The sequence below is a fragment of the Urocitellus parryii genome, chromosome 3 (genome assembly GCF_045843805.1).
Source record: "Urocitellus parryii isolate mUroPar1 chromosome 3, mUroPar1.hap1, whole genome shotgun sequence".
NCBI classification, from domain to species: Eukaryota; Metazoa; Chordata; class Mammalia; order Rodentia; family Sciuridae; genus Urocitellus; species Urocitellus parryii.
In genome coordinates this window covers 99,777,478-99,791,844 of record NC_135533.1, presented here as the reverse complement: position 1 = coordinate 99,791,844, position 14,367 = coordinate 99,777,478, and the positions used below count along the sequence as shown (strand labels likewise).

The 14,367-nt window shown below is 33.6% G+C and overlaps 1 protein-coding gene across 1 annotated transcript in view; it reads right to left on the bottom strand.

Moving 5' to 3' along the window:
* The window catches only part of Hecw1 (HECT, C2 and WW domain containing E3 ubiquitin protein ligase 1), a 287,449-nt gene that overhangs the window by 74,571 nt on the left and 198,511 nt on the right, over positions 1–14,367 (bottom strand). The window contains exon 15 of the mRNA XM_026410640.2: positions 7,031–7,165. Coding sequence (XP_026266425.2) covers positions 7,031–7,165 — 135 coding nt within the window. The remainder of the gene's footprint in view (positions 1–7,030; positions 7,166–14,367) is intronic.

Here is a 14,367-nt window from a genome sequence, read left to right as displayed (position 1 = left end):
TTAGTATTGTTAAAATGGTGATTCAACCAAGAGCAATATACAGATTCAATACAATCCCCATCAAAATAACAATGATCAATATGTCAAAATGCATTCTACTGTCATATATGACTAATTAGAACAAATTAATAATAAAATTAAAAAGATAACTTCTAATATGATAAAAAATATAGCAATGACATTCTTCACAGAACTAGAAAAAGCGGTCCTAAAATTCATTTGGAAGAACAAAAGATGCAGAAATTGTTTTTGGACAAAACAATTTCAAGCCAAAAAAGCAATGCTGAAGTCATCACAATACCTGATTTCAAATTATACTACAGAGCTACCATAGCAAAAACTGCATGGTACTGGCATAAAAATAGACATATAGACCAATGGTATGGAATAGAAAACAGAGACAAACTCACACATCTATAGTCATCTGATCCTTCACAAAGGTATCCTACATTGGAGAAAAGCCAGTCTTTTAAACAAATGGTGCTGGGAAAACGGGTTATCCATGTGTGGAAGAATAAAACTAGACCGTTATCTCTCACCCTGCACAAAAATCAACTCAAAATGGATCGAAGATGTAGGAATTAGACCAGAAAAGTTTTGCAATTTCCAGAAGAAAATCTAGAGTCAATACTCCAACTTACAGGCACAGGCAACGGCTTTCTCAATAGGACCCCTAAAGCCAGGAAATAATGCTAAGAGTTAATAAATGAGACAGCATCAAATTAAAAAGCTTCTGCATAGAAAAGGTAACAATTAGAAATGTGAAGATAGAACTCATAAAATTGGAGGAAAATCTTTGCTTTCTACCCTTTAATATCTAGATATTTAATATCTATATGAAGAAATAAAAAATCTTACACCAAAAAATAAATAACCCAATTAAAAATGGGCAAGTGAATTACATAGAACTTCTCAAAAGAAGAAATATAAGGGGCCAACAAATATATAAAAAATATTCAACATCATTAGTAATTTGGGAAATGCTAGTAAAAACTACATTTAAAAAAAACTACACTGAGATTTCACTTTACACCGTCAGAGTGGCAGTCATCAAGCATACAAATCATATTAAATGCTGGAGAGAATGTGGAGAGAAAGGAACAATTTTACATTGTTGGTGGGATTGTAAATTAGTACAATCACTATGGAAATCAATATGGAGGTTTCTCAAAAGACCAGGCATGAAACCACCATATGACCCAGCTACATTACTCCTCAGTATTTATCCTAAAAAAATTAAAGATACATACATACCCAGGTTTATAGCAGCATATTTCACAGTAGCCAAACTATGGAACCAGCCTAGATGTCCATCAATGGGTGAATGGATAAAGAAAATGTGGAATATATACACAATGATGTTTTATTCAGCCTTGAAAATGAAATTATGTCATTTTAAGGAAATGGATGGAACCAGAGACCATTATGTTAAGCAAAATAAGATATACTCAGAAGGTCAAGTGTTGTGTTTTTTCTCTCATATATGGAAGCTAGAGAGGGAAAAGTAAAAGGAAGTTGGAGGGAGGGTGGGGATCTCATGAAAACAAAGGGAAATCAGTAGGGGAAAGGAATCAGGAGGTGGGAGGTGCAGAAGGAGGGGGTAAGTGCTGGGGAGTGATACTGGCTAAGTTATATTAACCAACATATTGCATGCATGTACAAATATGTTATAGCAATTCTATCATTATATACAACTATAAAGCACCAATTAAAAATGTGAAAAAATGTGTGTGAGACAGAAAAAAATGTGTGTGTGTGTGTGTATGTGTGTGTGACAGAAAGAGAGAGAGAGAGAGAGAGAGAGAGAGAGAGAGAGAGAGAGAAAGAGAGGAGAAGAAGAAAGAAGAGGAGGAGGAGGAGGAAGCATCGCAGGAGAGAAGGGCCCCAGGTGCCCTGGTGATCTGCCTTTCCCCAGACACATTATGATTGATCATTCTATGACTAATGAAAACTCGGTGCAGTTGGGGCTTACTTTTAGTATTTCTTTTTCTTTTGATGTTGACAGCTTTAATCATAGTTGTAAATGTGAAAATTGCAAAACAGAATATATATCCTAAGAAAATAGTTTTCAGTGGCTAGTACACAAGCTTCTCTTCAGCATTGCAATTTGCAAGTGTATATTGGTATTTTTTAAAAGTCATGATTAAAAATTACAGAATTTAGACTGATTGGGTTAACAATCAGTTAATGCTCCTCTGAGAACACTGGAGACCTAAATTAAAAAAAAAATCAACCAGTTGAGAGGAAAGGCCAAAATAATGAATGAACACCATCTTAAGTTTTTTTTTGTTTGTTTGTTAACAAAGTTTTCAGAATTAAGGAAACAAAAGAGAGATCTACCTTTGAGTTGTTCAGTATTTCTATAATGTCAAAAGTGACAACAAACATAATGTACAAAATTTTGAGTTAAATGATAGTAGAACCATAGTAGAATTCATGGAATAATTTTAATGACATGGAAATTATCTATAAGGTATACTGTAAAGGTAAAGTAGGATTCAGAACCGTAGACAATATGATCAAAGTTTTTCCTTCTATGTGCACCAAGGAGTGCTTCCAGATGGGGAATTATGCTCATTTTTTAAACGTTCTTCCAAGTTCTTTAAAGTTTTATGTAACCAGTACATATTGTTTATAATTAAGAAAGTTTATATTCAAAGGTGTATGAATTTTATAAATTTCCAAGAAAACGTATAATTAAGTGTAGATTATAAAGGATTAAGAGAGCATTTACTAATTTTAGAAAGTAATGTAGAAATTATTTTCCTTACAGGCAGGCACCTTGAATGACATCTCCATATCAGCTGAGCCAGCGAAATGACTTTTGATGTCCAAGAAACTCATGGCAAAGAATAACTAAAGATGATTTCTGTTTCGCAGTGAAATGTTTCTCCCTCCTTCCAGACCCTTGAATTTTCCTTAAGCAATCTTTGTTGAGTTTTTCTGTGTATAGCTTCCAGAAATTTTCTAACTAGTGATTTTCTAACCCAACCAAGATAAGATAGTAAAAGAAGTGAAACTGATCTTTGCATTTATCTACGTTCAATTCCATTTGGAAGTTATTAGGAGAGCCTCTCCCAACCTCTACCAGGGGCATTTACCCTCTGAGTCACATCCCTAGCCCTTTTTATTTTGAGACTGGGTCTTGCTAAGTTGCTTAAAACCTTGCTAAATTTCTGAGGCTGGCCTTGAACTTGTACTCCTCCTGTCTCAGCCTCCCGAACCTCTGGGATTACAGGCGAGCATCTCTGCGTCCAGCTGTTGGTTCTTTAATACAATTGCAGGCAGATATGTCACTGCATTAAAGTGCAAGTGAAAGTGGTAAATAATGATCTTTTTATGCATAAGTCCTATATGCCTGATAACTATATTCTGGAATTTGCCTGGAAAATTTCCAGGTGAGTTAAAGAATAATTCAAAAGATGTTTAGCCTTTAGATTTGAACTGAGGTATGCTTCTAGTTTTCTTGGTTTCCCATTGTTTATTTAGCATTTCATGGGACTACTCAGTTCATAATAGTATTAACCAATTAATATAATAAGTCACTTATCATTTCCTCTGTCATTTCCTCTGTCTATCTATCCATCCATCCACCCATCCATCTCTTTTATCAATTCCGTTTCTTTGAGGAATCCTGACTAACATAGGGCTTTTTGTTTTGCTTTGGATTTTTTTTTTTGGTCTTGTTTTCACTGTCATAATGATGGGTGGGGAGGGGCACTCCTGACATTTCATGGATGGGTGCTAAGCTGCAAGGTATGGAAAGCTTATAGGACAATTCTACACATCAAAGAATTGTCCTGCCCCACAATGCCAATATTCTTTCTCTGTTGAGAAACAATAGTGAAATGATCTCTAAAGTCTATTTTTATACAAAAATAATCACATTACTTTTCTTGAATTAATTCAATGCACTCTTTAAAAAAATCCCAACTCTTCAATGGGACATTCAAAGCTTTCCAAAAACAAAGACTTAGCCAGTAGAAATTTGCTATTTTGGTTACACTGAACTGTTCTCTGTCTCCTGACTGTTTTTTCTCAGTTCTAACTCTAAGCCTTAGGCTATGCTCTGTGAGGTTGCCCTTCTTCCTCCTTTGTACCTAACTAGATTTTTACCAATTTCCAAATTTTTAGGTCAGGTACTTATTTTAAAAGATACCTATCTTTCGCCTTTTTTGAACTTCTTTGATACTTGTTCCAACATCTCTTGGCACTCACTCATATTCTGATTCTCCCATTACTTAATTCTCTGTGAAGTTTTGGCCTGACTTCAAAAATAGAATAAAAACTTTTCCAGGAGAGTGATTGTCTCATACTTCTTTATATTCCACAATGCTCATAGCAAGCCATATACTAAATCAATATTTGTTGAGCAAAACCACATTATAACAAACACAGTCAATATCTTCCATTGCATCCCTCCTCTGTATTTATACAATAGTCCTTACTATCTCCTCATTCCCTACACTTTTCCAGTAGAAGCAACCAGATATTTGCTTCCTTAGAGACTGGGTCTTTGTTTTCTGGTTTCTCTTATGGTTTGGATCTGAAGTCTCCCCCAAAAGCTCAAATGTGAGACAATGCAACAAGGTTTAGAGGAGAGATGATTAGGTTGTGAGAGTCTTAACCCAATCAGTGAATTAATCCCCTGATAGGGATTCACTGAGTGGAACTGAAGGTGTCTAGAGTGTGGCTGGAGGAAGTGAGCCCTGGGGGAAGTGGCTTCGAGGTATATATTTTGTATCTGGAGATTAGAGTCTCTCTCTTTCTTTACTTCCTTATCATCATGTGAGTTGCTTCCCACCACCACACTCTTCTGCCTTGATGTTCTGCCTCATCTCAAGTCCCAAGGAATAGAAGCTAACTGTTTATGGACTAAGGACTCTGAAACTGTAATCCCTCAAAAAAACTTTTCCTCCCCTAAAATTGTTCTGTTCAGATCTTTTAGTCACATCGGTGAAAAAGATGATTAAAACGCAACCTCTCCCTGTTATTTTTTTTTTAGTTTCCTAGGTGCCAGTTTGAAGCTACCTGAAGAAAGAGCAGGGCAGAGAGTGGGATTAGGTTGAAAATTGGCAGAATCAGTACATCCAATTTTGGGAGTGGATACATTAGGAAGTACACAGATGGCTGATGCACATTCACGTTCTCTCATTGCCATGCATTAGTCTTTCAGCTAGTTCTTGACTGATGCAGATGGCACTTTGCTGTGAATTTTGGTATTAAATAAACTATATTTGGGCTATTTAACAGGTAATGCAAGTTGTACCCCTGGTCTCAATCTTGTTCTTTTTATTAGAAAAGTTTTTAATATTTATGTTTTCAGGTGAATTTCTTATAATTGGAAGAGATCCATATCTTCAAAGGTGTATGAATTTTATTTATTAGGTAATTGATACTTGCATTAGGTAATTGATATTTTTGTTTTATTGGCAATAAATATGTCTCTGGTGCGTAGCTTCCTTATAACTTATAGTTATATTAATACTGAAATTTCCTTAGTGATATTAAGGAGCTTGGACATTTTAAATAAAGTAAAATAGCATATTTTGAGTTGATGTGGAATTTAGAATTTATTCTTGTATAATTTCTAGAAGTACTTTCTGAAGTACAAGATGACTAAAACACAGTTTCTTCCTGAAGTGTTATAAAAGTGCCAGTATGGAGGGGAACTATGCATGATGTGTTGAGACACTGGGGCATTGCTTTCTCTAGTCTATAAAAACATCTTCACCTAGAGGGGCCTGGTACCCATGCAATGCTCAGGGATTTATAATACTCCTCTCTGCATGGCCACATTCACATGTATATACAGAAGGAAAGATATAACATGCTTCGGCAGGATTTTAAAACAATAGCACCTAAGGTGAACCCATGAAAGAAAAATTTATTTTGTCACCCATTTCGGCATGAAGTCGTAAGTGCTCTTGTGTGGAAATAGTTACATCTCTCAGACTACACAGAGGACTACTCCTGAGAAAGTAGTACATCATCAGTTCCATACATCAATGACAGGCTCCTTCCTCCTTTGAGACTTAGGTTTGCTATCTAGGGGGAATGGCTGCCAGGCAGATTGCCATCTTCCCAGATTTTCCTGAGACAGCCCTGCGGCCCTCTCTGGAAACACTTTCTGTGGGGAAGAAATACATATTCCTTTCTTCCCTACACCCCTTTCCCCCACTTCATTGTAATCCAATTCTACAAGCTATTTTATGGGAAATTGTTCTCAGATCCCCTATCTTCTGAGATCCTGGTGGTTTCTGTGAAAAGAGGGCCCAGATTTGAGGGGGGGGGGATTAAAAAAAGTGATTTGCTCATAATACTATCAGGAACTGATTGGAAGTATAAAAGAGCTATATTTTGAGTTTTTGCCTTAAGAACAGGGGAAAGGGAGGGATAGGGGATATAGAGACTAAGTCAGAAAGGCAATGAAAGTGAGAGAGAGATGACACCCCTTCATGGTCCAGCCGAAGGTAACTATAGCTAGTGACAGAAGATACAAAACCAGGGAACAGCTATGGTAGGATGGGAATAGAGTATTCCTGGGGCCTACTAATTTCCCCCCAATTTTTAGTCAATGTATACATTTTCCTGAAGTCTTCTCCAGGATCTTAAATGGAGGTATGGAGGTAGACGTTTAAAGCCAGTCATACACTGTATAGCAATTCCATAGTCTCCTCACTATTCACAGGTGATTGGCAGGCCTCAGCAGGGGCAGCTCCAGGCAGAAATGTGGGATCTCCTTACTGCATTTTCAGTTTCCTTAAACTACATCAATTTTTAGTAGTGGTGATTTGCACAAATAGGAAGGCAGAAGGAAGGCAATCTGAAGACAAATGTAGAGAGATAAGTGGGTCCACCACAGTGGTCATTCATTTTTCTAGAGCATAGTATACACATGACTTCATTTCCATGGAGCAGATAACCATAGATCCTGGTCACTAAGAAATAGTGCTGGCCTCACCAGATTAGAGACTGTGAATGGTGTGCAGTAGGACTGGGGTGGTGCTGGTGATATGGGGTTCATTACCTCTCCAGCGCTGTAACTTCGGAGCCTCTGGAGGTGCTGTCGATGAGTCAGATGATTGGGAAGACGACCATTCTGAAGAGGGATTCGGGGGTCAATGAAAGTGGTAGCTCGACTGTTGTGGTCCACAAAAAAAGACTGCAGACAGACAGGTGAAGCAAAGCATACTGTGAGAGCAGGCCAATTGGAGTTGGTAAGGTAAGGAAACGTTACAGGGCTCAGGAATCATGCTTATTCCTGTCTCCCACTCCCGCCACCACATTTAAAAAAGTCTACTCCAAACTCATCTAGCTAGATGGGGACAGGAGCATTATGCATTTGCTCATTACTTGAATGAAGATAACCCAAATCATCCCTAATGTTACAACCTAAAAATAATCACGGAATCATTTTGGTGATTTCCCCCTAGTCTTTTCCCGTGCACATATGCAAATCTCTATATATTTTCTCCACAACTGAAGGTACAATTTTGTTATAAGAATTTTTTCAATTATTATTTCATGATCATTTCCCTAAGTTATTAAATATCCTTCTAACACAGAATTTTAATGAGTTTATGGTAGTAAGTGCAATGGATGTATAACAATTAATAATTAATTTCAGTAACTGGATATTTGACTTAAAAAAAAAACTGTTTTAAAATAATGCTTCAACACTCTTGTTCCTAAATCCTTGTGGTATATATGATACCTGTATATGTTCCTATATATGGTAAAAGTTATTCTTTAAAAATTGCCTCTCTTAAAAAAGATAGTTATTAAATTTTTTTTAAAAAGACATCTTTTGTTCTATAGGACCATCTCTGAATTACTCTCTTTTGAACAAGATATAATGTTTGGTGAAGATAGATGAACCTTACCTGACCTCAATCAATGCTAATTATAGATATTTTTGGATGTCACCTAACAAAAGTAGGCAAAGAAATTTTACATAAATTTAGAAAGTCATCTGGCAAGTATGAAGTTATAAATATCAAGTGTTAGCTGTCATTATAAATAGCCTTTTAAAGAGTTCTATAAAAACTTATCCAGGAAGTTGTTTTGTTATGAAGATTAAAAAAAATTCTCCACCCCAGGACAAAGGTAAATAACAACTCTTCTAATGTTATATATCAATATTTGTAACTTGCAATAAAATTTGCCAAGATAGCATCTCATACAGATTTGGAGAAGGCTACATGTCTAACTGGAAAGCTTCAAAAAACCATTAGCCTAAGAAAGACTGGGAATAATATTGGCCAAATTATATTGTTATATTGTGTGCATGTATGAATGTGTAGCAACAAATCTCACCATTAAGTACAACTAAATGCACCAATAAAAATATGGGGAAGAATGTAATGTTATATAAAACACTGATGCAAAGTGCACCAGTTAACCAGTTTGAGAAAGCTGTTAACAATTATGACCCCTGCAACATTTTATAAAGTAACTAACTTAATAAAATCACTATTGGGGTGATTTTTAAAAAAGTGATGATAGTGATTGTCAAAAATACAAGTAAAGAATTTGAAAAAGACAAAAATGTGAGTTGAAAAAGCCCCAAGCATATCAACATGTTTAGATAACATAAAAATTTAAACATACAAGTAAAAGCTAAATTAATAACTATTAAAAGTAGACTTCATTATTTAAGTAAATACATAGATGTTTATAAATTAGTTTCTTTATATTTATGAATATGTGGTAATTTTTTAGTATAATTACTAAAAAATTGAATTGATTATTGAGCTAAAAGTTAGAAAAGTATTTAAAATTATTGATCTATAATAAAAAGCTATCTTTGTGATAGCAGTACAGGTATATCCTCTTTCCATAGTACATTTATCATGTTTTTATAATATTCTCACAAATGCTGAGTAATTTTGAAAGAACTCTTAAGAAAGTTAAATGGTAAATAATCATGAATTAGAATTTACTATGGAATTGATAGAAGAAAATGTTTTACACATATATTTTGGTCAACTTCATTAGAGAGAGTCTGATATGTCTGTTCCCTTTTTGCTCTTGGTAATGGGATGTTAAAATTTTCTTATTTATTTAAATGTGTGCTTAGTTACACTTAGCTTTCACATTTGCTTTGTTTTCTAATACACAAAAATTTCTATATTCCCATGCATTAAAGTATGTAAATCATTGCTCCTCTGGAGGAGAGGTAAATGTTTAAATGCATTATTCTTGCTTTTTAAAAATTTGAGTTAATTGTTAATATCAAATCTTTCATCTTTCTTAAACTTATTTGATATTATGTGAGATTTTAATTTTATTATTTTCTCAAAGAGCCCATTTTCCCAAATCATCTATTCCCTATTATTTCACTACATATAAGTTTTTTTTAATACTACTGTTTCAGGAATATTTTTTTTCTGTTCCAATGATCTGTGAATTTTTCACTGGCATCACATTATTCCAACCAATGTCTGTAGGGTAAGCTTCCTCTTCCTCTTTTTCAAGATTTTTAAAGTATTCCTGTCTAATTATTTAAATTTTTCCAGATGAACTGATATTAATTTTATTAAGTTACAAAGTAGTTCAATTGAGACTTTGTTTAGAATCTCCCAAAGCCAAAAGTTTTTGGTGAAAACTCATTTTTTTATATAGTCATTGTGTCAACTTTGCTTAATATTAAGTGCTGCTATCAAGTAAGCTACTTTTCAAGTATATTCCCTTTGATTTTCACTTGCAAATAATGATGACTCTGACTCCTTTACAAGGGCTTCTTAATTTTTATCTCCTTTTTTGTAATGTTGGTGAGAACTTCCAAAACAATGTTAAATAAGAGGAGGGAAAACAATGAAGGTCCAATTGCAAAATATGATGACGTCCATTGTTTTAAGAAAGTCTTTATTAGACCATGAAAACACATTCGAATTCTATTAAATTTTGCATCTTTAAATGTTCCCCAGAGGCCTGTGTGTTGAAGGTTTGGTTCACAGTTGATAGTGCTGTTGGGTGGTGGTAAACCTTTAGGAAGTAGAGATTAGTGGAAGAAAGTTAGATTATTAGGGAGATGACCTTGAAGGGGATATTGAGACCTCAGTCTCTTCTGGTCTGTCTTCTTGTTTTCTGGTTACCATGAGGTCAATGGGCCTTCTCTTCCATGCATTCATGTCGTGATGTGCTGCCACTGGCCCAAAGCAACAGGGTCAAGTGACCATAGGTGACACTTCTGAAACTGTGAGTCAAAATACATCTTTCCTACTTATAAATTGATCATTTCAGGTATTTTGTCACAGTAATACAAAGCTGAGTAACACACCTTCATAGTAGGATGACCTTTTTACTAAGCCCCATAAACTGCTACATCCCATGTTTTAAGTACATCCTCTTTGATTTTCATTCGCAAATGATAATTTTGTCTCCTTCAAAAGGACTTTTAAATTTTTAACTCTTTTCTTGTAATATTGGTGATAACATCTCATATTTTGGAATTGCCTTTTTATTCAAATGCTTTTTTATTTTTAAAATATAAATATGAGGGCTGGGATTGTGTCTCAGTGGTAGAGTGCTCGCCTGGCATGTGTGAGGCACTGGGTTCCATCCTCAGCACTACATAAAGATAAATAAATAAAATAAATGTATTGTGTCCATATATAACTAAAAAATTTTAAATTAAAAAATACATAAATATGTATTTGATTTTTATTAAGTACTGTTTAACATTTCTTAAAATTTTCAACTGAAATTCTTCAACACCTTATAAACTATTGGTTAAGATACTAGTAATAGGGGCTGGCTTTGTGGCTCAGTGGTAGAGCGCTTGTCAGCACATGTGGGGCACAGAGTTCAAGCCTCAGCACCACATAAAAATAAATAAATAAATTAAATAAAGGTATTGTGTCTACCTATAACTAAAAAATTTTTTTTTTAAAAAAGATTCTAGTGATCACAGGTTTGCTAATAGTAAATGTCCCTTACATCTTTGGGAGAAAAATCTATTTAATTGTGGTGGATCATTCTTTAAATACATGTCTAATTTAACATTTCTTTTTTTAGTGGTAGGGATCAAATACAGGGTCCTGAGTGTTAAACATTCATTCCACCACTGAGCACATCACCAATTCCAAACATTTCATTTTTAAATAAGTGTTTTTTAGAAGTCAAGTGAGTTTTGCCCATAGTTTTTTTAAAATTCCCAAGTTCCCTACTTTTATGTGTAATTGTGTGTATTTAGTTCTATTCAATTTTATCACCTGTGCAAATTCATGTATCCACTTCCACATTCAAGATACAGAAGTTTCATTAATACACGGATCCTTCACATTTTCCTTTTGTAATTATATTCATCCCCTTCTCACTCCTGACCCAGCCAACTACTAATCTGTTCTTCATTTCTGTGATTTTATCATTTCAAGAATATTATATAAATGGAATCATGTAATATATAATCCTCTGAGATTGGCTTTTTTCACTCCAGCACAATTCCTTAACATTCCTTAAGATTTCCCCAAGTTGTTGCATTCAGTCTTTTTTTTTTTTTTTTTTAATTTAAGATCATGGCATGGATGTACCTGAGGTTGTGCCAATGGCTGTTGCTTTTTGTTTGGTTTTATTAGCAAAATTATGATAGCTTCATAAGATGAAATATACAGCTTTCACTTTTTTTCCTATATCTGGAATAGATCATAAAGATATCTGAGACTGGAGAAGTAACTTGTTGATGTGTTTGTTACTTATTTCATCACTACAGATTTATTCAATTTTTTACATTTCCCAAGAGTTGTTTTTAAAAATCATTTACATACTATATCTTTGAAAAGTTACCCATTTCTTCCAGGTTTTCTAACATTGATCTCAAACATTTATATATGTATATATTTTTATTTTTATTCTTTAAAATTGTCCTGAATCTGTAACATCTTACTTTTCATTTCTTGGTTTTATTTAACATTTTTCTTAGAATGATTTTTCTTTTACAAACATTATTTCTTATAGTATTTTCTAATTCATACCATATTTTAATTCATTATTTTCAAATAATTTTTGAAATAATTTTCTACTTTAATTACTTTTCTTGTTACTTCTTTAAGTTCTTGATTTAGAAATTTACATCTTATGTTATTTGATAGTAAAAACAAAAGCTTTGAATATAGCCTTTCTGTTTCTTATATTTTATTAAGTATTGCTGATATTTATTGTCAATGATTTCTAAAAATTCTTTTTTTTCTTTGAAGTACTGGGGTTTGAACTTGGGCCCTTGCACATGCTAGGCAAGTGCTTTACCACTGAGCTAAATCCCTACTTCTCTCAATGGCTTTTAAGTTTTTTATTTTATCTTAAACCCAATAGTCATCTAGAGCATTGTTTTGAATCCTCGGTAGGCAACTTTATACTTTTGTGGTTGTGTTTAAAATTTAGCTTTACTGCTATGAAATGCCACCTTTTGTTTTATTTTAGGTATAAAATGTTATTTTTTAAAAATAAATGTTCCATAGGATCTTGAAAAGAAATTATAAGCTCTTTTTTTAAAAACTGTTTTATTGTGGAGATTATATTTCTATATAGTTAATGTATAGATTGTGTACATACAGTTCAGTGGCATTATGTAAATTTTCATAGTTTTGCAACCATCACCAACATCCATTTCTAGAATTTTTTTTTTATCTTCCCAAACTGAAACATGTATCCATTAAACAATAATTTCTCCTTCTTTCCTCCAACCCTCTGGTAACCTCTGTTTTTTACTTTCTGTCTTGATGAATTTGACTATTCTAGGTACCTGATATGAGTGGAATTGTATAACAGTTATTCTTGTGTGTTTGACTTATTTCACTTAACATAGTATTTTCAAGATTCATACACGTTGTAGTGCATGTCAGAATTTCACTCCTTTTGAAGGCTGATAGTATTCCATTGTATGTATATAATATGTTTTGTTTATTCATTCACATAAGCTCTATATTTAACAAAAGATGAATTATGTTTCATTTTTAAAACAGAAATGTCAAACACATTTTACTATGTATCCTTTTAATTTCTTTTTATATTTCTCTTTATTTAATAATAATATGGTAGTGTAAACCAATTTGAATCTCAGCTGATTTCTCAACCCAGACCCTCAAAGCTAGGAGGTCCTGGAATAACATATATCAAGCACTGAAAGAAAATGGATGACAACCAAGCATCCTATATCCATAAAAATTAAGTTTCAGAGCTGGGGATATAGCTCAGTTGGTAGAGTGCTTGTCTTGCATGCATAAGGCCCTGGGTTTGATTCCCAGCACCACACACACACAAAAATAAGCTTCAGATTTGAAGATGAAATAAAAAAACATTCTTTGATAAACAAACATTAAAAGAATTCATAATTAGAAAGCCTGCTCTACAGAATATTCTCAAAAAAATATTCCATGAAGATGAAATAGAAAGAAAGAAGTGAAAATCAGCAAAGGGAGAAAGAACACTAAAGGAATAGTGAATCAAAGGAGAAACAAATTCAAATTAAAAGCTAGAAGTAAACCAAAATGACTGGAATACAAATCATATCTCAATAATAACCTTGAATGTTAATGGTTTAAACTCATCAATCAAAAGACATAGACTAGCAAATTGGACTAAAACAACAAGACTCAACAATATCTGTCTCCAAGAGATTCACCTCATAGTTGAAGACCTCTACAGACTGAAGGTGAAAGGATGGGAAAAAAAAAAAAACATATCACTCACGTGGATCATGAAGTTTCTATCGTAACATAAAGTGGACTTCAAGCCAAAGTTAATCAGAAGGGACAAAGAAGGACATTTAATACTGTCTTGTTGATGTATAACAAGACATAACAATTATAAATATTTATGCCCCAAACAATGGAGCATCTACGTACATCAAACAATATCAAGAATCAAATAGACCACAACACAATAATACTGGGTGATTTTAACACACCACTTTCACTACTGGATAGATCTTTCAAATAAAAACTAAACAAAGAAACTATAAAACTAAATATAGAACTAAATATTTGCTCATCCATCAATGAGTGAATATACTTTCTTCTCAGCAGCACAAGGATCCTTATCTAGACCATATATAGACCATATCTTATGCCACAAAGCAATTCTTAGCAAATACAAAAAGATAGAGAAAATACCCTGCATTGTACCAGATCATAGTGGAGTGGAATTAGAAATCAATGATAGAATAAAAAGCAGAAGCTACTCTAACACCTGGAGACTAATTAATATCTATTGAATGATGAATGAATAGCAGAAGAAATCAGGGAAGAGATAAAAAAAATACTTAGAGGTAAATGAGAACACCAATACAATATATCAAAATCATTGGGATACTATGAATGCAGTTCTAAGAGGAAAGTTCATTGCATTGATCTCATTCATTAAAAG